At 67.5% G+C, this 21678-nt stretch overlaps 1 protein-coding gene across 7 annotated transcripts in view; it reads left to right on the top strand.

The window, feature by feature from the left end:
• Positions 1–21086, top strand: part of CFAP74 (cilia and flagella associated protein 74) — a 36934-nt gene extending 15848 nt beyond the window's left edge. Inside the window, exons 17-39 of one of the 7 annotated variants that reach the window (XR_013959925.1) lie at positions 3945–4109; positions 5334–5454; positions 6511–6581; positions 7070–7192; positions 8732–8853; positions 9564–9692; positions 10434–10521; positions 10997–11170; positions 11925–12058; positions 13841–14117; positions 15099–15197; positions 16049–16185; positions 16666–16800; positions 16974–17083; positions 17193–17248; positions 18152–18271; positions 18686–18841; positions 19118–19247; positions 19540–19694; positions 19894–20022; positions 20152–20282; positions 20464–20598; positions 20707–21086. Coding sequence is in view for 5 of the 7 variants with exons in the window: in XM_080656006.1 (XP_080512132.1) it covers positions 3945–4109; positions 5334–5454; positions 6511–6581; positions 7070–7192; positions 8732–8853; positions 9564–9692; positions 10434–10521; positions 10997–11170; positions 11925–12058; positions 13841–14117; positions 15099–15197; positions 16049–16185; positions 16666–16800; positions 16974–17083; positions 17193–17248; positions 18152–18271; positions 18686–18841; positions 19118–19247; positions 19540–19694; positions 19890–20282; positions 20464–20598; positions 20707–20808 (3132 nt within the window). In the remaining 2 variants the exon portion in view is untranslated. Of the gene's footprint in view, positions 1–3944; positions 4110–5333; positions 5455–6510; positions 6582–7069; positions 7193–8731; positions 8854–9563; positions 9693–10433; positions 10522–10996; positions 11171–11924; positions 12059–13840; positions 14118–15098; positions 15198–16048; positions 16186–16665; positions 16801–16973; positions 17084–17192; positions 17249–18151; positions 18272–18685; positions 18842–19117; positions 19248–19539; positions 19695–19889; positions 20283–20463; positions 20599–20706 lie in introns of those variants that run through there. The other 6 variants (XM_080656008.1, XM_080656009.1, XR_013959926.1 and 3 more) reach the window with 6 other exon arrangements.
• The last annotated feature ends 592 nt before the right edge of the window (positions 21087–21678 follow it).

Below are 21678 nucleotides of genomic sequence, written 5' to 3'. Positions count from 1 at the left end.
TTTGGGTGTCTTGGGCAGTGGCCCCGCGCCGCCCCCGCCCCCGGGCCCTTTCTGCTCGGCTGGCGGTTCCTCGGCCGGGCAGAGCTGACGCGCTTTGGTTAGGACGATGCCAGGCCCGGAGCAGCAGAGCGAGCGCTGCCCTGGCCCATCGGTGACCCCCCTGGACCCGCGGCGACATTTGCCCCCTCTGCTGTTGGTGCCCAGGCCGCCTCTTCCCTCCGGGCTTTCATCGCGGAAACAATCGCGGGGACTGAGCCTCGCAGCCTCCCCCGGGCCCAGCGGGTGGGCAGTGCCCTCACACCTGTGCGGCCCTCACACCTGTGCGGCCCTCACACCTGTGTGGCCCTCACACCTGTGCATCCTTCACACCTGTGCGGCCCTCACACCTGTGCATCCTTCACACCTGTGCATCCTTCACACCTGTGCGGCCCTCACGCCTGTGCATCCTTCACACTTTTGCAGCCCTCGCACCTGTGCAGCCCTCACACCTGTGGGGCCCTCACACCTGTGCGGCCCTCGCACCTGTGCATCCTTCAAACCTGTGCGGCCCTCACACCTGTGCGGCCCTCACACCTGTGCGGCCCTCACTGTCCCCCAGGCCCGCTCCACTCCGCAGGATGGAAACTGTCCCCAGTGAGCACTCGCCCCCCCCCTTCCGCCTCCCCGCAACCCGGGCCCACCGCCTGCGCGGCCTCCGTGCACCGGCCGCTCCAAGGACCTTATGTAATGGCACCACACGTGTCTGTCCTGTGACTGGCCTGCCCCGCTCGGCAGCGTGGCCTCAGGGCCCGCCCGTGTTGGGGCAGGTGACAGGCCTGCCTGCCTTCCCAGGGCAGCGATGGGCAGCCTGCAGTCCCTGCCCACGTCCTCTGCGCCCCGGCTGGCATCCCTCGTCCTGCAGGCTGTCTTCCGTGTTCACTGGGCTTCTGTGCTGACATGTTTTAACTCCTTTTCACTTATGTCTCCTCTCTCTCTCTCTCTCTCTCTCTCTCTCTCTCTGTGGTTGCCATGGGGACTGCATTTAGCATCCTCACGTCCTGGCCCCGATTTCGGCGCCTGGCGTCTCCCCTCCGTGGCCGCAGAACCCGCTCCGCACAGCCACCCGCCCTGTGAGCGGCCCCTCCGTAACCTGCGTTCCCCCAATGCGCTGACCCTCCTGTGCGTGCATTAGTCTCTCGGTTCCGCAGAAACACGGCGTGGTTAAAGCCAAAGGGACCGCAGCACTAGCCTTCAGGCGGAGACGTGCTTCCCGTGGCAGGCTGTGGGTCCTGAATCACCAGGGAACGGCCCTCCAGCCGGCTGCCCGAGCGTGTCCTGCAGGGCGGCCCGTCGTCACGGACATCCCCCTCCCCACTCCCCCCCCCCCCGCTTCTTTCTGAGACCGGGGGGGCGTCTTTGCTTCTCCCTCACTTCGGAAGGCTGGGGTGCCGCCTTCCCGGGGCAGTGCCGTGTCCGGCTGAATCGGGCTCTGCCGTGAGAAGGAAGAGAGAGCGGCTGGAGAGGTGGCCGTGGCCCCTGTCCCCGGAGCCCTGTGCCACCCCGATGTGCCCACGCACCTGCTGCTGCTCCCACTCACAGAGCACGCCCGCCCCTTCCCAGGGCGGGCGGGCGGGGCCCGGGCACGGCCACAGCGGCACCTCTATCTCCCTGTGGCGTCTCAGCGTCTGGAGCCTCTAGCTTGGGGACAGGTCACCTGCCCGCCCGCCCCCTGCGCAGCCGTTGACCCCTGCACACGGACTCGCACGCACCCACACGTTCACTTCCGATCCCCTCCTCACCACGCGCAGGTCTACGTGGGTCTCCTTTCTGCGTGTGATTTGGCGTGCAGGAGGGAGCCCCTTTCCTCCCGGGACCCAGCCTGTGGGCAGGCGATGGCTGCTAGGTCGGAGGGAGGCTGCCGGCTCGTTCGCCACCGTCCGCGTTTCCGGCTGAGTCGCCCGTGGGCGCCACTTCCTCCGCCTCCCGCGAGCTCTGGTCGCCGCATCTCGTTTTCTTCCGTCCCTACGTCTCCTCGTTCCGCGTTTTGTCCCGCGGCGGCTTAAGGATGTGCCGCTTCCTTTCCACGATGTTGTGAACGTTCCGGTTTGTGCTTGTTACGGACTCCAGCTGTGGGTGGAGACGCGCTTGGCGGACACCCATCTCTCCACGTGGGAGGTTTTCCACGTCTGTGACCTCACGTGTGGTCTGTCCTGGAGGACAGGCGGCTGTTGGGTGTGGGCTGTGCGTCTGTCTGTCTGTCTGTCTGTCAGGTCTCGCTGTCTGTCTTGCTGCTCAGCTCCTCCGACTCTGGTGTCCTCTGGGCTCCGCCAGGGCCCTGTCGGCTCCTGGGAGAGGAGGGTCCTAGGGCTGTTTCTCCCTTCGCTTCCGTCAAGTGTCACGTGGCGTGCGCAGGTGGGTGGTCTCTGCTCAGGTGCGGAGGCAGCGTCGCGGCCCCTCCGGCTGTGCTGGGCCTGTCATTAGTGTGTAGCCACTGATCTTATCTCAGTTTCGCCGCCTCCAGAAAGTCACGTGCTTGGGGGCGCATAGGCTGTGGCCTCTCAGGTCAGCTTCTTCCTCCTGACGAGATGCATTTAGGCTCCCGCCGTGAGGGCGCGGTTCTTTCTGGACGGCCTGGCTTTTCAGGAGGTGGATTCGGGCTCCCCAGGTCATGGCCAGCCCGGGACCTGTTTCCAGGAAGTGATCAGGTCCCTGGTGTGTGCAGACCGCCCCCGCTCCCCACCCCCGCTCCTGCCTAGAGCCAGACACCCTGAGCAGGAGGAAAGCAGGGCCTGCGTCCTGGGCTGCTCCCCCCAGGGCTGCTCCCCCAGGGCTGCTCCCTCCCTCAGGGCTGCTCCCTCCCTCAGGGCTGCTCCCTCCCTCAGGGCTGCTCCCTCCCCCAGGGCTGCTCCCTCCCTCAGGGCTGCTCCCTCCCCCAGGGCTGCTCCCTCCCTCAGGGCTGCTCCCTCCCCCAGGGCTGCTCCCTCCCTCAGGGCTGCTCCCTCCCTCAGGGCTGCTCCCTCCCCCAGGGCTGCTCCCTCCCTCAGGGCTGCTCCCTCCCTCAGGGCTGCTCCCTCCCTCAGGGCTGCTCCCTCCCTCAGGGCTGCTCCCCACAGGGCTGCTCCCTCCCTCAGGGCTGCTCCCTCCCTCAGGGCTGCTCCCTCCCTCAGGGCTGCTCCCCACAGGGCTGCTCCCTCAGAGCTGCTCCCCCAGGGCTGCTCCCTCCCTCAGAGCCACTCTCCCAGGGCTGCTCCCCCAGGGCTGCTCCCTCCCTCAGAGCTGCTCCCCACAGGGCTGCTCCCTCCCTCAGAGCCGCTCCCCACAGGGCTGCTCCCTCAGAGCCGCTCCCCACAGGACCACTCCCCCAGGGCTGCTCCCTCCCTCAGGGCTGCTCCCCACAGGACCACTCCCCCAGGGCTGCTCCCTCCCTCAGGGCTGCTCCCTCCCTCAGGGCTGCTCCCTCCCTCAGAGCTGCTCCCTCCCCCAGGGCTGCTCCCTCCCTCAGGGCTGCTCCCTCCCCCAGGGCTGCTCCCTCCCTCAGGGCTGCTCCCTCCCTCAGGGCTGCTCCCTCCCTCAGGGCTGCTCCCCCAGAGCTGCTCCCCCAGGGCTGCTCCCCCCAGAGCTGCTCCCCCAGGGCTGCTCCCTCCCTCAGAGTTGCTCCCCCCAGAGCTGCTCCCCCAGGGCTGCTCCCTCCCCCAGGGCTGCTCCCTCCCTCAGGGCTGCTCCCCCCAGGGCTGCTCCCTCCCCCAGGGCTGCTCCCTCCCCCAGGGCTGCTCCCTCCCCCAGGGCTGCTCCCTCCCTCAGAGTTGCTCCCCCCAGAGCTGCTCCCCCAGGGCTGCTCCCTCCCTCAGAGCTGCTCCCCCAGAGCTGCTCCCCCAGGGCTGCTCCCCCAGGGCTGTGGACGACAGGTGGGTTCAGCCCGGGCTGCTGCCTGGCCCAGTCACCCTCCCCCTGGCGTCTCTCGGCAGCTGTCTCTGGACAAAGAGCTCATCAACTTTGGCAGCTACGTGGTGGGTGAGACCGCATCCCGGGTCATCACCCTGTCCAACACCGGGGCCCTGGGCACCGGGTTCCGGGTCCAGCTGGAGTCCGAGCCCTGCGAGTTGGAGCTGGGCCAGTCGGTCATGAGAGTGGTGAGTGTCCCATTGCCCCGGGCACCCGGGAGAGCAGCGGGGTGCAGGGGGGCTGGAGGGGCGGGGCCTCCTGCTCTGAGCAGGAGACGCCCCGTGAAGGATGTGGGGTCACAGGGCCAGTCCCCGCTCGAGCAGGGGGCAGCACTGCGGTGGCCAAGGGCTCCAGAGCCCAGCCTCCCACGTGCGCCTCTCAGTCCCGGTGGGGGCCTCCCTGCCCCAGAGGCTGTGCAGATGGGCCTCCAGTGGGGGCCACAGACAGCTCCCAGCACCCCAGCTCCCTGGGCGCATGGTGGGTGCGGATGGGGGAGGGGAACTGCCTTTCTAAAACACTCGTCCGGATTAGTTACACTTTCCTACAAGAAGCACCGCGCCGGCCCTGGCGCTGACAGGTCACGGGTCCGATTCCCGGCCACGGGCACGTACCTGGGTTGCAGGTTGGATCCCCGGCCCAGGTTGGGCACGTGTGGGAGGGGCAACCGACCGATGTGTTTCACCTCGATGCTTCTCTCCCGCCTCCTTCCCGCTCCTTGTAAGAAATCAGTGGGAGAGACATCCTCGTGTGCGGAGTAACGAGAGACAGAAAGCGGCAGCAGCGTGCGCCCACTTTGCAGCTCTGTCGGCCGTGGGGAGGGGTCCCCGCGAAGTCTCCCCAGGGAGGGCGGGGAGGGATGTCCAGGCAGCGATGTGGACGGCTGCTGGGCAGAGGTGGGAGGCGCCGGGTGTGATCCCCGCCCGAGCAAGGCCCCGGGACGGTGGGTGATGAGGGCACAAGGCCAGCTTGCTGGGTGGGCACGTGCCCAGCCCTCGGGGTGCTCCTGGCACCAGTTCTGTGCTCTCCGAGCGGGTGTCTGTCTACCTGGCAGCAGCTCCCCCCAGTGGTGCCCCTCTGTCTATCGCCCTGTCGCCCTGCTGCACGCACAGCAGCGAGGGCGGGGGCAGTGAGCTGGGGGTGGGAAGCAGGGGTGGGGCTGGGCCAGGAGAGGGGCCTGCAGCCTGAGCTGGGGGTGGGGGGCGGGGAGCGGGGGGAGCACACAGTGGCTCCAGGATGGGCACCGGTGCCTGTGGGCTCCGAGGAGGAGCCGGGACCAGCGTGGGGGGCTGGGGCTGGCACGAGCCACGCCATCGGACAGCAGGAGCCGGCAGCACCGCCCAGGTTGGGCCGGGCTCCTGTGTGAGTGCCGGGCAGGGGCAACGCGCCAGCACGGGTGTCTGCACTCTTCGTAGAGCAGCGTCTTCACCTACGACGAGAGGAGCATGTACGAGAAAGGCCTCCCCAACATCTCCGAGCAGCGGGCGGAGGGCAATGAGCCCTCCCTGATGGAGCGGGACCCGATGCGCAGCCCAGGTGAGGGGAGTGGGCACAGGGTGGCGGGGGGGGGGGGAGGGGGACGCGGGGGGCGGGACCGTGGTGCAGCCCAGGGGAGCGGGCAGGTCGGTGGCCGCCAGCAGCACTGCAGACCCCCTCGGGGGAGCCGCCCCGGAGGCCTGTGGTGGAATGTGCAGGGTTAGCTCTCGGCCACAGGAAGCCGTGGCGGTGGGAGGACGGAAGTGGCTGTAGCTGTCTCCTCACCTCCCTGGAGGGTCCTCGCTGGCACATATGGGGAGCCCTGCCCAGGGGTGTGCAGCCTGGGACGGAGGGGATGGAGGGGAAGGAGGGGACAGAGGGGAGGCCTCGGGGCTTCTGGTGGGGTCGCTGGAGGCACAGCCCCTGGGGGCTCGGTGCAGAGAGCACGTGGCAGTTGGGTCGGGAGTCGTGGCGTTGGCCCGGGGCCCAGCCCTGCGCTGAGGAAGGACAGCGCCCTGCAGGCTGACCCTGCAGAGTGGCCCCCCCCCTCCCTTCACAGTTCTTCCCGACTCAGCAGTCCCTCCGCTCCACCAGGTCACCAGGCAATGGCAGGCATGGCGGGGGCGGGGGGGTTGGTCTCCAAGATGGTGGGCAGCCGCTGCCCCGCCTGGGCCCTGGGCGGCACCCCTGCCCCTGGCCGCAGCCCGCAGCCCGCCCTCCCCCTGCTCTAGCGTCCCTCTCGGCCGGCCATGCTCCTCAGCACACACCCTGCTATTCGCTCATCTCAACACAAACCCCCTCGAGTCCTTGCCCCCCCTTCTGCTTGAAGTGAACCCCCAAGGCCGACTGGGTGCTCTCTCCTCTCAGGCTGCTGCGCCCACCTCCCCCTCACTGGGGCCTTGGGCAAAGCCTCCCCGCCCCCTTCCTGCTCCCAAGGCGGGCCCCCCACGCTCAGAGCAGCAGGTGACGCAGAGCAGGAAAGGGTCTCACCTCAACACCAGCCCCCGTGGCCCCCCGGCGTCAGCAGGAAGGGTCGGGGTGACCGTGTCTCGGGGGTGGGCACAGCTGTCCCCTCCGCTTGGCCAGTCCTCACATCTGAAGCGCCTCCTCTTCCAGAATCGGAGGATGTGACCACCGTCCTGCACATGTTCTCCAACGAGGAGCAGACGGAGATCACGCTGGGAGAGGTGAGCCAGGCCCCGCCCAGCCACCGCCTCCAGCCGCCTCCCGGTCTGCGGGCCCACCAGGAAGGCGGCCTTCTCTGGGGCCGCGGGAGGCGGGGGAGGGGGGGGAGCCCCTGGGCAGTGCTATCCACCAGCACCGTCCCGAGCGGGTCTGGTAGAACAAGGGCAGCGACGGCCGGATTGTGGGTGCAGGGCCTGCTGAGCTGTGGCGGCGTGTGCGCGCGTGTGCATGTCTGTGTGGGTGTGTGAGCGTGTGCAAGGCCTGTAGTCATCGAGGGGAACAGTGCTGGGCTGGGGGAGCATGCGGCGGGGGGGGGGGGGGGGTCCTGCCAGCCCTTCCCACCCCTCGGCCGGGATCTGGGCCCGTAAGGCAGGGCAGGGCAGGGCCAGGCTTTGTGGTGCTGCCCCCACTCCCCTCGGACGCCCACAGGAGGCCTGGGAGGTGCCTTCGTGGACATGGAGCCCGAGCCCCGGCGTCCGTCCCCGTGCAGGTCACAGAGGGCTACATCGGCCCCTTCAGCTCCATCAAAGTGCCCGTCATCTTCTCCCCGGTCACGCCCGGCACCGTCCAGAGCAGGTTCCAGGTCACGTTCAAGAACCAGCAGTGCCCGACGGTGAGTGTCCTGCAGCACAGCCGCCTCCCGGGGCGCCCTGCCCACGCCATGCGGCAGCACGCCTCCACACTCAGGCGGCTGGTGGTGGCACGGACAGCTGGCACCCATAGCCAACTATGACACATGTCTGCACGCATGTCCATGAGCATATGCATACACGTGTCCACATGGGTGTACGTCCACCTACGCACATGTCCACACACCTATGGACATACGTTTGTGGGCACACAGTCACGTGCATGTATCCACATGTGTGTGTGTGTCCACACACCTATGGACATACGTTTGTGGGCACACAGTCATGTGAATGTGTCCACATGTGTGTATGTGTGTCCACACACCTATGGACATACGTTTGTGGGCACACAGTCATGTGAATGTGTCCACATGTGTGTATGTCCACACACATATGGACATACGTTTGTGGGCACACAGTCACGTGCATGTGTCCACGTGTATGTATGTCCACATGCATGCATACACGTGTGTGTGTTCATGCACACAGCCTTTGCTCTCACTCACTAGAAATGTCTTTCTTAATTTCCAAGTGGTTAAATTTTCTTTCATTACTTTTCATCATTTGTTTTTACGTCTATGGAATTACGCTCAGATAATATAACGTGCACTCGCTCTCTCTTTTAATTTGTTTTTTTTTTAATATTTTATTGATTTTTTTACAGAGAGGAAGGGAGAGTTAGAAACATCGATGAGAGAGAAACATCGATCAGCTGCCTCCTGCACACCCCCTACTGGGGATGTGCCCACAACCAAGGTACATGCCCTTGACCGGAATCGAACCTGGGACCCTTGAGTCCGCAGGCCGACGCTCTATCCACTGAGCCACACCGGTCAGGGCTCTCTTTTAATTTGTTTAAGTTTTTTGTTTGTGACGAGAGGTGAGGTTGACTGTGAAGACGACGAGCAGATCTGTTGGCCGGTTACTCCCATTCCCCTTCCCCGGTTCCCTCCCTGCCCTCCCCGTGTCGGCCCCGCATCTCCACAGGCGGCCCCCGGCTCCGGTAGGCCCTGTGCGAGGGAGCTCGCTCACTACCACGCGCTGTGCCGCTCCCAGGCCCACCCACTCCCTCTTGCGCCGTGCTGTGCTGCGCCTGCCGTCCTTGGGGCCCTGCCCCCCCTCTGTCCCCCCAGCACAGCCACCCTGTGGTCATCCCTTTGAATCTTTTTTTAAATATGTTTTTATTGATGTCAGAGAGGAAGGGGAGGGAAGGGGAGAGAGAATCATCAACGAGAGAGAGAATCATTGACCGGCTGCCTCCTGACGCCCCACATGGGGATCGAGCCCGCAACCAGGCCTGTGTCCTGACTGTGAATCGAACCCTGACCTCCTGGTTCCTAGGGCGACGCTCAGCCCCTGAGCCGCGCCGGCCGGGCTGGTCGGGATTCTCACCGTAGAGAGACTTCTCTCAATCGCACGCTGGGAAGTGCCCGGGACCCAGGCATGGCCAGTGCCGCCTGTCCCCGCGTGGGCCGGTGCCGCTGCCCTGGAGCCGCGTGCTGAACTCTCACCCTCCCGTCCAGTTGCACTTCCGAGTCATCGGCGTGGCGGTCGACGTGCCGGTCTGGGTGCCCAAGGCCATCGTGGACCTAAAGATATGCATGTTCGACCGGCTGTACCAGGACACCATCCAGGTCCACACGCGGTGAGTGTGCGCCGTGGGCTCAGGGCCCGCTGGGTCGGCGAGAAGCCTGGGGAGGCTTCTGGAAGCTCTTCCAGGGCCCAGGGGTCCCAGGGCCAGGTCACAGGTCCCGCCCACCGGGACAGCCCCTCCTCCTGTAGCTGAGAGGCCCGTGGGGGAGCAGGGGCGGGGAGCCCTGGGGAGAGGGGGCTCCAGGGACCAGCCGTGATGGGGGGTGATAGGGGCGTCGCGCAGCATGGCGCCCGCGGGGTGGGGTGGGGTGGGCGTGCTCGGCCCCTCTGGCTGGTCCTGAGCTGGGAGGAGGGACAGAACTTCACGGACCTGCAGCCACGGACCACGGCCTGGCCATCCAGGAGTCCCAAGCTGCCAGCGGGCATGCAGGGCCAGCCTGCCCCGAGCCTGTGCCTGGGCGGGAGGGGGGCAGAGGCCAGACAGACAGGGTCCCCCCATCACCCCGACGCCTCCAGGCCCTGCACCAGCGCCTGCCCTCAGGTGTCTGAGAACCTTCGTGGTGTTTTCATTCACAAGATTTCTCACCTGACTGCGGGGCGGGAAGGCTAGCCCCCGAGAGGCAGGGCTGGGGAGACCCTGGCAGTGACGTCAAGGCGCAGCTTGGCGTGGAGGTGCCCCGAGCGCCCCGGGGCCGGGTGGTGAGGGCTAACAGGCCCTGCGGGCAGTTAACCCCACGGTCCCGGCCCCGCTCCTGGCTGCAGGTCGAAGGCAGCCCTGCGTCTGAAGTTCGAGGTGTGCAAGGAGCTCAGGGGCCACATGGAGCTCCTGCCGGAGACGGGCTACATCCAGGCCCTGTCGTCCTACTCAGTGCAGCTCAAGTTCCTGCCGCGGTGAGCGCCGGCACGGGCTGGTGGTGGGGGGGGGGGGGCGGGGGGGGCGGGGGGTCCCAGGCAGAAAGCAGGGGCGGGTGCCCCGTCGCTCCGCACGCCCTGTTTCCTGCGCCCCGTGGCTCTTGCACGGCTTGTTGACTGTATTTTAGAGAGGACAGGGCAGAGGGCGCTGTTGCTCCCCTTCTTGCTGCCGTCACTGGCTGCTTCTGGTCTGTGCCCTGACGGGGCTCCAACCTGCACCCCTGGCGGATGGGGACGATGCTCTAACCACCGGAGCTACCAGTCAGGGCTAACTGCAGGACTGAAAAGCACCACTCAGGTTTAAAAATATATATATATTTACATAAAAAATAAATAAATCAGCCTGCAGACTGAAGGGTCCCGAGTTCAGTTCCCATCAGGACACAGGCCCGGGTTTTGGGGGCGTGCAGGCGGCAGCTAATTGGTGATTCTCTCTCATCGCTGATGTTTCTCTCTCTCTCTTCCTCTCCCTTCCTCTCCGGAATCAATTATACACACACGTGCGTGCGTGCATGTGTGCGTGTGCGTGTGTGTGTGTGTGAGAGAGCGCATGTGCACGTGTGTGTGTGAGAGAGAGAGAGAGAGCGTGCATGCGCATGTGCACGTGTGCGCGTGTGTGTGTGTGTGTGTGTGTGTGTGCGCACCACTCAGGTCAGCCTCACTGTTGTTTCCCGAAATATAATCGAGAGGAGCTCATGCGAGTGGCGCGGTCTCTTGCAGACACTCTCTCCCCGAGGACGCAGGCAAGTATTTCGACAGGGAGAGCAGGATCCTGGAGGCCCCGCTGACCATCCGCGTGGCTGACCAGGTCGGTGGGGACCCCCGGGAATGCTGGTGTTTGGGGAGCAGGGGCTGCCCCGGGAGTTGGGCCCCCGGCAGGTTTCAGTCACCAGGCGTCACCAGGCAGCCCCTGCAGAGGAGATGCAGGAGGGGCGTGTGGTCAGTGGGGCTCGGCGCTCCCCAGGCTGCGGGCGGTCCCAGCACCCAGACCCCATGTGCCACACACTCACACACCGCTCACGCTCACACCCGCAACTGACCTCACACTCAGACCGCAGAGCGCGGCAGGCACATCCTCAGGACACGCACACGTGTGTGCACACGTGTGTACTCAGTCCCACGTCTCCCACTGGCACCTCGGTTACAGCTGCATCCACGTCCTTGCAGGTTGGGTGGCAGGAGAGGGGGTTCTCCGAAGGGCGAGCCGTGTCCGTGAGGGCCCCGCGGCCGCCGCGAGGCTCCTGGTGGTCCGTGACCGGAGGCACTGGCCCTTTGCCCGTCAGGTCAAGCCCGTGGAGTTCACCGTCCACGCCACCGTCACCACCTCAGACCTGGAGCTCAGCCCCTTGGAGGTGGACTTCGGCTACTGCACCATCTACGAGGCCATCAGGGCCCCGATCAGCGTCTGCAACCTCTCCCTCCTGCCCCAGGAGTTCGGGTTCGTCGGGGTCCCCAAGGTGCGTCACGTGGGGGCAGGGAGGGCGTGGGGGCGGGGACTGAGTCAGGAAGCTCTGGGCACAGGTCAGGTGACTGCTGACCCAGAGTCCAAGCCGCACCCCCCTCCCCGCCTCCCTCTCCACTCCTCTGCCCGGCTCTCTCTGCTCGTCCCTCTCTCCGTCCCTCCTGCCCCTGTCGCTGCCTCGCCCCGCCTTTCTCAGCCCCTCCTCTCTCCCCTTCTCTGGCCGCTGCACCCACGGACTCCAGACCCCTCTGCCCCCCTTCCTGCCAGAGCTCTGGCCTGCCTGGCCCCGCAGGGCAGCCAAGACAAGGCCTCTCCCTGGCTGCCCGTCCCCTCCTGGAGCTGCCCCTCTGTAGACCTCACCGTCCACTCACAATACACACATGTGCTCACATGCACGCAGACACTCACAGCATGTGCTCACATGCATGCAGACACATGCACACTACACAGCATGTGCTCACATGCAACAGACACACTCACAGCATGTGCTCACATGCATGCACTCACCTACACACAAGCATGCGCTCACATGCACAGACATACATATACTCGCAGACATGCAGACATGCACACACACACTCACATATACACAGACACACATGTGCTTACATGCACGCACACATGCTCGCACACTGACATATACACTGACATGCACATCACCACTGCCGCGCCACCCCCACGCGTGCCCGCCGTCCCCATGACGCTCCAGCAGACGCTGTGTGTTCTCCTCGGTGCGGGGTGCCGTGCAGTTTGTGGACATCCAGCCCAACGACGGCTTCGGCACGATCCTGCCCCTGGAGACCGTGGAGCTCGACCTGATCTTCCAGCCCACGAAGGCCAAGGAGTACAGCTTCGAGCTCGTCTGCAAGTCGGAGATCAACCGGTGAGCCGGGGCCGGGGGGGCGGGGGGGGTCGGGGGGGCGCCGAGGGGCCGAGGGGGGCTGGGGCTGCGGGCTCCTCAGACCTGGCACAGACGCCTGGGACCCAGGGGCCTTTGAGGGTAAGTGTGGGTGTGCGTGTGTGGACATGTGTATGAGTGTTTGGTGTGCCTGTATGCATGTGAGTGTAGACACATGTGTGAGTTCATGTGAGTGTGCATGTGTCTGAGTGTACGTATATGTGTGTGGTGGGCATGTGTGAGTGTGTGGACATGTGTGTGAGTTTATGTGACATGCATGTGTAAGCACACGTGTGAGTTCATGTGAGTGTGCATGTGTCTGAGTGTACGTATATGTGTGTGGTGGGCATGTGTGAGTGTGTGGACATGTGTGTGAGTTTGTGTGACATGCATGTGTAAGCACACGTGTGAGTTCATGTGAGTGTGCATGTGTCTGAGTGTACGTATGTGTGTGGTGGGCATGTGTGTGTGGACGTGTGTGAGTTTGTGTGATGTGCATGTTTATGCACATGTATGTGAGTGTATGTGGTCATGTGTGTGGTGCGTGTGAGTGCACGTGTGGGCATGACGGAGGGCCTGAGTGAGTTGCCAGCGGCGGACAACCCAAATCCTGTCGGGAGGCGTGCTGCATGTGAGCTCTTGGCGAAAGAAAGGCGTTCACAGGGTGGGTGACGCCGGGGGCACCCTGTTCCCCGGGAGGAATGAGGCCACACGTCAGTCACGGGACCTGGACCAGCGGGGGGCAGCAGCCGGCCGCCTTCCTGGAAGGAGAACATGTCACACGTGGCGCTCTGACGCTCACCCCGCTTCTCAGCGGCCTGGGTCCGAATAAGCGCCTCGGGGAGCGGGACTGTGGGCATAAGAGGCCCCGTGGCAATGCCTTGGTGGGTGACGCGTCCCCGTCACCGCGAGGGCGACGGGCAGCCAGCATCGCCCTCGCACGGGCATCGGGTGCTCCGCGCTCGGATGGAAGCCGGGCCGGCGGTGGGCGCCGCGCAGGGGAAATGCGGACGGAGCTCCGGGGTGAAAGCCCCAAGTGCCCGCACCTCTCCGCTTGCTGCGCCGCACAGGTCCCTGTGCTTACCAGGGGTGGGCAAACTTTTTGACTCGAGGGCCACCATGGGTTCTTAAACTGGACCGGAGGGCCGGAACAAAAGCATGGATGGCGTGTTTGTGTGAACTAATATAAATTCAAAGTAAAGGAGCGGAGGGGAGAGCAAGAGAACCGGATAGAACAGCCGGATCCGGCCCGCGGGCCGTAGTTTGCCCACGGCTGGCTTATACCCAAGGAGCGGTTCTCGGCCTCATTGCCTTCGACGTCAGCAAACGTTGAACCGAATAAGCCAGCAGTGGCCGCCTCGGTACCCTGTGACTGACATTTAACTGTCCACTTGACGGCGCACAGAGCCCTGGCCACGTAGCTCAGCTGGTTAGAGCTTCTTCCCGGAACGCCAAGGGTGGGGCTCAATCCCTGGTCAGGGCACAGACCCGAATCAGCCAGTGAGGCCAGGCCGAGGGGAGCCACAGATGGCGGCTTCTCTGTGTGGAAGCCCGGGGTGGGGGGGACTGGGGGGGCGGGCAGAGCTGCACGGCGGCTTCTAAGTGCATGACAGTTCACGCTGGGGCCGTGCGCAGCCTGTGACACTGCGTCTGTCCTGGGCGCCCTGCGCCGAGCCACCCACACTCAGAGCCACCTGGTCAGGCGCAGAGGGACCCAACGCCACAGCCGGGTGCCCGGCTGACCCTGCGCACCCCGGTCGCTTGCAGGTGCTTCAAAATGACGTGCCGGGCCGTGGGCGTCCACCCGCCCCTGCAGCTGTCCCACTACCAGGTCAGGTTCTCGGCCACTGCCCTGTACGACATGTCGGTGGCCGCCCTGTACGTGATCAACTCCCACCTGAGCATGAACTCGCTGACGCACTCCGTGCCCCGCATCGGCTCCGAGGACACCTGCCCCGTGGGGCCCACGTCCTTCCAGTTCCTGCTGCCCCCCGACTCGCCCATCACCATCTCGCCCTCGGTGGGGACTGTGTTGCCAGGAAAGGTGGGTGTGGGCTGGCACCACAGCCTGGCTCTGCCCGCCCTGACGCAGCAGGGGTGGGGTCGGCTCTGCCCCCTGCAACCCAGGCAGGTCAGGGGCCGCGGTGGCCAGCGAGCTCGGCCAGGAAGAGGCCAGCCCTGCCCGGCAGGGGCACCACGCTGTCCCCCAGGCACCGGGCTGGGCTCGGGCAGGGCAGCCAGGTGGGTCCAGAGGCCCGGTCACCAGGAGCACAGGTGTCTGTCTGTCCACTGGGTTGGTCCAGGGTTCCCCCAGACTCCGCCCCCCAGGTCCTCACAGCCTCTCTGAGTTACTTCCTGACCTCAGGAAGGTAGGGGGACTGTTGAGAGGACTGCGTGAGGGGCACATGGAGGTGCGGGGGTGCAGGGCCCCCCGGGTTCCAGAAAGGAGGGTTATGTACAACGCGTTGCGTTAACTGTACAATACTGCTTAAGGAGTGGCCCGCAAGGGGTTATTACAGGGCACCCCTCCGTCTCCCTCCTTTCCCCGCCCTGTCTCCCCCTCTCTCCCCGGTCTCTTCCTCTCTCCCCCTCTCTCTCTCATCCCCCACACGCCACACCCCCCGCCCGACATGGCCGAGCACCTTTGCTGTAGGGCCCAGGGAGCCCGCTGAGCTTTGGAAAGCCGGCTGTGCTGGCCATGGGCAGGTCAGGGTGCAGGAACTCACCCCACATCTCAGAGGCCGAGACAGAGTTTCCTTCCTCATCCATGTCGTGGGTGGGGGGCCGGGTCCGACCCACAGGGACAGAGCCCACCCTGCCTTCGAGGAGGGAGTGGTCAGGGAGGGCTTCCCGGAAGGGGCGTGCCACCCTGAAACCCCAGGGGGAGATGGGCGCACACCAGGAGTGTCGCAGGACCTCGGAGGGGAGCCAGGGAGCTGGGGCAGCGGGTGCAAGGCGGGCAGCGGGTGCTGGGGCGGGCAGGGTGCCATCAGGGCCGGCTCTGCCCTCGACCCTCTCCCCCCAGAGATGCCTGGTCCAGGTGGCCTTCCGGCCCGTGCTGTCCAACGAACTGATCCGCCAGCAAGCCTTCCACGCCCAGAGTAAAGACGGGGAGGTCAAAGTGGTGCGTGGGGACTCAGGCTCCGGAACGTTCCCGCTCCCCTCGAGGCCCTGGGCCAGGCCCCCAGGCCAGGAGCGCTGGGCAGATGTTTGCGGTTCCCAGGGGCTACAACTTGTCCTTGGGAGGCCCCTCCCCGCTCCCCCCTCCCCCCTCTCCCCTCCCTCCTCCCCCCTCTCCCCTCCCTCCTCCCTCCTCCCTCCTCCCTCCTCCCTCCTCCCTCCCTCCTCCCTCCTCCCTCCCTCCTCCCCCCTCCCCCCTCCTCCCTCCTCCCTCCTCCCTAGAAAGCACCCCCTGAGGGAGGACCCCCAGAGGTGGTTTCGGAGCAGGTGGGGCCTCCCCTGCGAGTCTGACCAGAGGGAGGCCTGGACACAGCAGAGGAGCAGGGTCCACAGCGCAGCCTCTGACAGCACGAGGCGAGGGGCCGCCGGCTGAGAGTGACCTTGAGAGAGGGACGCGCCCCCCGGGGTCCAGCGCAGGGTCAGGCCGCCAGCGGACCTGCAGGGGTGCAGGAGGACCTGCCCGAGGGCTCTGACGGGCCTGGGCGCACGCACTCCCTGGCGCTGTTTGTGTCCTGAGCGCTGGCTCTGACCCCTCCTGGCGGCGCTGTGCCCTCATGGAGCCTCAGGCTCCCTGGGCAGCGGGCGGTTGGTGCACAGGCCAGGGGCTCTGCACGGGGCCGTGGTCCGGACACTCGCCTGTCTTTCTTGCTCCAGCCCCTGCCCGTCCTCCTGAGGGAGCCACTTGGGGTGTGGGCCGCCACTCCCCGCACGCCCATCCCCCTCCTGCCCCCCGGGTTCAAACACTGGTCAGCCTTGAGGGTGGGGCAGCCCCTCAGCCGGCCCCTTACCTCCCAGTCCCACAGGGACCCGGTCACCCCCAGGAGGGACCGGCGGCGGCTGTCCATGTCCTTACTGCGGATACACAGCCGGGAGCGGCCCTCCCGGGCCTCCGCCCACACCGCCCCGCAGCAGAAGCAGGAGCTCAAGTTCAGGTGGGCATGAGCCCGCCCCCCCCGCCCCCCGCTTTCCTCCAGGCCCCTGCGAGGGGACCCCGCGCTGCCCCCTCAGACTCCCCCACAGACTCCTACACTGGAAGTCCAGGCCTGGGCCTACGTCCGCTGCGTCCAGGCCCTGCCGCGGCCCCGGGCTGCCTCCCTGGGTGTGTGCCGAGCCGGGGAGAGTGAGCCCCAGAGAGCTCAGCGGGCCTGGCTCCCCTGCCAGCCTGGCCTTTGCCTACGGCTCCAGGAACCTGCTCTCTGGCCAGGCGCCTGAGCAGGACCTGGGGGTCAGGGGAGACCCCACCGCAATCAGGGACGGTGGGCAGTCAGCTGGTCGGACGACACTGGCACAGCCCGTGTGGCCCCACGTGGCCCGAGCCCTGACGAGCAGGTGCCCCGTGTGGGGAGGGTGGGGCTGGGGGCGCGGGGGGGGGGGGGCACTGGCGCAGGCGCCATCGGCCGGCCTTGTTCCAGCTCCGAGGAGTACCAGGTGGCCCGGGCCACCCTGGCCAGAACGTTCCAGGGGCGGTTTGACAAGATCGTGGTCCCCTGTGTCGTTGCCAGTGGCGACATCCAAGACAGGAAGGGGACGGAGCCCCTGAGCTTCAGGTGTGGTGCTCTGGCCTGGGGGGGGTGGCCGGTCAAAGGTCCCTCTTCCTCTTCCGCTCCCAACCCAGACCCAGGTCCGGAGGGCCAGAGTCAGGGCTGGGGGTGGGACCAGGGCTTGGGGTCGGACTGGGGGCCGGGGCACAGGGCCATCAGCACGCCTGCCCGCCCGCCAGCCCCCACAACACCCTGTTCCTGGAGCTGTGGTGCCCGGCGGTGGCTCCGTCCATCATCGTGGTGTCTGACAAAGGCAACACCATCTCCAACTTCGGTGACGTCGCTGTAGGTGAGTCCTCATTGGGCCCAGCCCCCCCACACCCACAGGATCCCAGGCCTCGGGAACCACCTGCCCCCATGCCCCCTGGGGCTTGGGGCTGTGACTGGCCCCGTTTCAGGTCACCGGAGCACAAAGAAGGTGTCCATCCAGAACATCTCCTCCGAGGACATGTCCGTATCCTTGTCCACGCTCAGCGCAGGCCTGCGGGGGTGGGAGAGGGGGGCCTATGGGGGTGGGAGAGGGGGGCCTATGGGGGTGGGAGAGGGGGGCCTGCGGGGGTGGGAGAGGGGGGCCTATGGGGGTGGGAGAGGGGGGCCTATGGGGTGGGAGAGGGGGGCCTAAGAGGTGGGAGAGGGGCCTGCGGGGGTGGGAGAGGGGGGCCTATGGGGGTGGGAGAGGGGGGCCTATGGGGGTGGGAGAGGGGGGCCTATGGGGTGGGAGCGGGGGGCCTATGGGGTGGGAGAGGGGGGCCTATGGGGTGGGAGCGGGGGGCCTATGGGGTGGGAGAGGGGGGCCTATGGGGTGGGAGAGGGGGGCCTATGGGGTGGGAGAGGGGGGCCTATGGGGGTGGGAGAGGGGGGCCTATGGGGTGGGAGCGGGGGGCCTATGGGGTGGGAGAGGGGGGCCTGCGGGGGTGGGAGAGGGGGGCCTGCGGGGGTGGGAGGGGGGCCTGCGGGGGTGGGAGAGGGGGGCCTATGGGGTGGGAGCGGGGGGCCTATGGGGTGGGAGCAGGGGGGCCTGCGGGGGTGGGAGAGGGGGGCCTATGGGGTGGGAGAGGGGGGCCTGCGGGGGTGGGAGAGGGGGGCCTATGGGGTGGGAGAGGGGGGCCTATGGGGTGGGAGAGGGGGGCCTATGGGGTGGGAGCAGGGGGCCTATGGGGTGGGAGAGGGGGGCCTATGGGGTGGGAGAGGGGGGCCTATGGGGTGGGAGCGGGGGGCCTGCGGGGGTGGGAGAGGGGGGCCTATGGGGTGGGAGAGGGGGGCCTGCGGGGGTGGGAGAGGGGGGCCTATGCGGTGGGTGGGGGTGGGTGGGGGGCTGCGCCCGGCCTCTGGCTTCCCCTTGACTCTGGGCCCTCAGGTGGACTTCTCTGTACTGCACCCCAATGGCCCCTTCCACCTGCTGAACCCCATCAGCAAGCTGCCTGCCGGGGAGACCCAGGACCTGGTGCTGTCCTTCTCTCCCCACGAGAGCACCCTGGTGAGTCCTGGCCGCCCCTCGCCCCCTCTCCACACGCCATGCCCCCCGCCCCCCCAGCCCACCCTGTGCCCAGGCCTGCAGCTGCCGCTGGGCTCCAGGGCCAGCCAGACCCTCGGGCCCCGGCTTCCCGGGCGGGCAGCAGTGACCAGGGCCGTCAGAGCAGTCTCGGCTCCAGCACAGGCCGCCCGCCTCGAGGGCCCTGGCCGGTGTCTGCGCTGAGGGACCCGGTGTCCGCCCCCCGCTGAGGGACCCGGTGTCCGCCCCCCGCTGAGGGACTCGGTGTCCGCTCCCCGCTGAGGGACCCGGTGTCCGCCCCCTGCTGAGGGACCCGGTGTCTGTGCTGAGGGACCCGGTGTCCGCTCCCCGCTGAGGGACCCGGTGTCTGCTCCCCGCTGAGGGACCCGGTGTCCGCAGGCCCAGGAGACGCTGGACATCATCACCAAGAGGGGCATTCTCTCCCTGACCCTCCTGGGCACCGGCGTGGCCTCCATGATCACGTGCTCCATCGCAGGGGACGTCCTGAACATGGGCTACGTGATCGCCAGGGAGTCCGTCTCCTCCACCTTCAAGGTGCCCGCCCTGCCCTGGCCCAGGATGGGGGGGTGGGGGGGGAGAGGGCCACCCCGGGGTCAGGCCCGCCTGGGTCAGGGAGCCAGGGGGGTGCGAGCCCCCCACCCCGCAGCCCCACCTCCACTGCCCTCCAACCAGGAGGCTGGAAGGCGGCCCTGCCCTGACTGCCCTGGCCGCCTCGGGCTCGGGTCCTCGGGGCCTCTGCCAGCGGCCCCCTGGGACACTGCCTGGGGCGGGGGGGGGGGCAGCTCACAGGCTGCCCTGGGGTCCCCGCAGCTGCAGAACAACTCCTCGCTGCCCATCAAGTTCTCCGTGCGCCTGGCCAGCCTCTCCAGCTCCCGCCGCGAGGAGCTGCAGCAGCTGCCGCGGTTCCTCACCTCGCGCGCCCAGAGGACGGAGGTCGTGGGTGAGCTGCTGGGGGGAGGCGGGCAGGGGGCCAGCGGGGGCAGGGCGCACGGGGGTGGGACTTGGGCCTGGGTGGGGGGGCCTGCGGGGGCGGGGCGCGTGGGGCGGGGCATGGGCCTGCGGGGGTGGGCGCGTGGGTGGGCGGGGGACTGCTGGGGGCGTGGTCTGTTTGGGGCGGGGCCTGTCGGGCGGGGCGCGCGGGGCGGGGCATGGGACTGCGGGGTGGGGCGGGGGCCTGCTGGGGGCGGGGTCTGTGGGCGGGGCGCGCGACGGCCACGCCCCCTCCCCGGCAGGCACCCAGAATCACAACGGGCAGAGCGTGTTCAGCGTGGTCCCGGTGGCGGGCGTCATGGACCCGGGCACCGCGCAGGACTTCACCGTGACCTTCAGCCCCGACCACGAGAGCCTGTACTTCTCGGACCGGCTGCAGGTCCTGCTCTTCGACAAGGTGCGCGGTGGCCCTTCCTCGGTCCGGCCCCCCACCTCCCGGCACTGCCCCACTTGGGAGGCGGGGGCTAAGCTAGGGGGCCCCGAGCCTGGGGTGTCAGGGGGGGAGACCAGCGGCCTGTCCCACTGGCCGCACCCCGTCCTGCCGCGTTGGGCGGCCCGACCGAGCGAGCGCGGCTGCTGTGCTCTGTCCCAGAAAGTGTCCCAGGACATGCTCCTGAGGGGCGCGGCCCGCGAGCACATGATGTTCGTGGAGGGCGGGGACCCCCTGGACGTGCCCGTGGAGTCGCTGACGACGATCCCCTCCTCCAGCCCGGAGCGCAGGGAGGGTGAGCCGCTGAGGGTCCCTCCGCCCGCCGGGGGGGGGGCCTGCTACACGGAGGAGGGCTCCCCCTCTGTCCCCAACTCCCCCGCGGCTGCACCCCCCACCAGCCCCCAACCAGCGCCTCCGTCGCCAGAACCTGAGGAGCTGAAGCCCATTCTGGTGACCCTGGACTACGTTCAGCTGGACACTGACACGCCGCCCCCCCCTGCCACCCGCGAGCTGCAGGTGGGCTGCATCCGGACCACCCAGCTGTCCCCCAAGAAGGTGACCCCGCACTGCGCCAGCCCCCCCTGCAGCACCCCTGCTGGGCAGCCCCGCCCTCATGACCTCGCCCTGCATGGGCGGGTGGACGCCTGCTGGTCAGGCTGGGAGGGCGGGTGGAGCTGGGCGCCCTCCCCCGAGCCCTGGCCCTACCTGCCGGGCCCAGCAGCCCCGTTGCCCGCAGACGGTGGAGTTCAGCCTGGACAGCCTGGCGTCCCTGCAGCACAAGGGCTTCACCATCGAGCCCTCCAGGGGCTCCGTGGAGCGCGGCCAGACCAGGACCCTCAGCATCTCCTGGGTGCCGCCCGCCGACTTCGATGTAGGTGCTTCCGACCGCGGGGGCCCAGGGAGGGCTGCAGGGTGGGCCTGGGCCCGCTGGGTGTCGCCTCAGTTGGCTGTTTGTCCCCCTTCGCCCCTCTCGTTCCAGCCCGACCACCCCCTCATGGCGTCCGCCCTGCTGCAGCTCAGGGGCGACGTGAAGGAGACGTACAAGGTCTTCTTTGTGGCCCAGGTGCTGGCCGGTCCCTGAAGCCACAGGGCTGTCTGCGGAGCCCCTAACCCTCCTGCCCATCCTCGCAGCCCCCCGTCTGTGGTCCAGACCAGACCACCCATAGGCCTGGGACTGGTATCCCCTGCTGGGCAGCCCTGTGTGACCCCATGTTCAGGGCACCCAGCCCCACAGCACGGCTGCTCCCTGCAGCTGGGCGGGTCCTGCCCACGGCCTGCTCCTGCCTGAGCCATCAGCCCCCAGCCCCGCCCACACCTGCCCAGTGGGAGGCAGGTCTGTCAATAAACCCTCCATGTGACACTGTGTGCAGGTGTGTGTGGGGGCGACTCACATGAGCACAGAGTGAGGGGGGACAGCCCTGGGGAGGCAGCCCCTGCCCGCCACAGCAGGCAGCCCACAAGTCCTGAGCTCTGCCGGCTCCCAGGGGCCTCGGCGGGGGGGTGGGGGGCCTCCTGGAGGGTGGTGCCTGGAGCACTCGGGGGACAAGTGGCCGGGCAGGGCTGGGCTGGCGGTCAGACTGGACCAGACCCAGAGAGGCCCAGGGGGAGCGAGAAGGGGGAGGAGATGCCAAAGCCGGGGAGGGGGTGGGATGGGGGGGGCTTAGCTTAGCCGCTCTGCTCCTCACCAAATCCAGGATCCCAGGTGACCCCAAGCAAGGAGGGAGCTAATGGGGGAGACACCCCGCCAGGGCCGGGGAGCCAGCACATGAGTTGGGTTCCCTTTTCTGAACTGGGTCCAGACTCAGCCTCCGGGGACCACTGCCCTTCAAGGTGGAAGCCGCCCCCCAACCCTGGCCCAGGCGATGTGCCCGGGAGCTCCAGATGGTGCCCGCCGCCCAGCACCGTGCCGGGCACCAGGAGGGCTCTGCAGCCTTCCCGGGCAGAGGCTCAG

The sequence above is a fragment of the Plecotus auritus genome (assembly GCF_963455305.1).
Source record: "Plecotus auritus genome assembly, chromosome: 2".
Lineage (NCBI taxonomy): Eukaryota > Metazoa > Chordata > Mammalia > Chiroptera > Vespertilionidae > Plecotus > Plecotus auritus.
The sequence above is the reverse complement of the archived record's forward strand: the minus strand, read 5'-3'. Positions and strand labels throughout refer to the sequence as shown.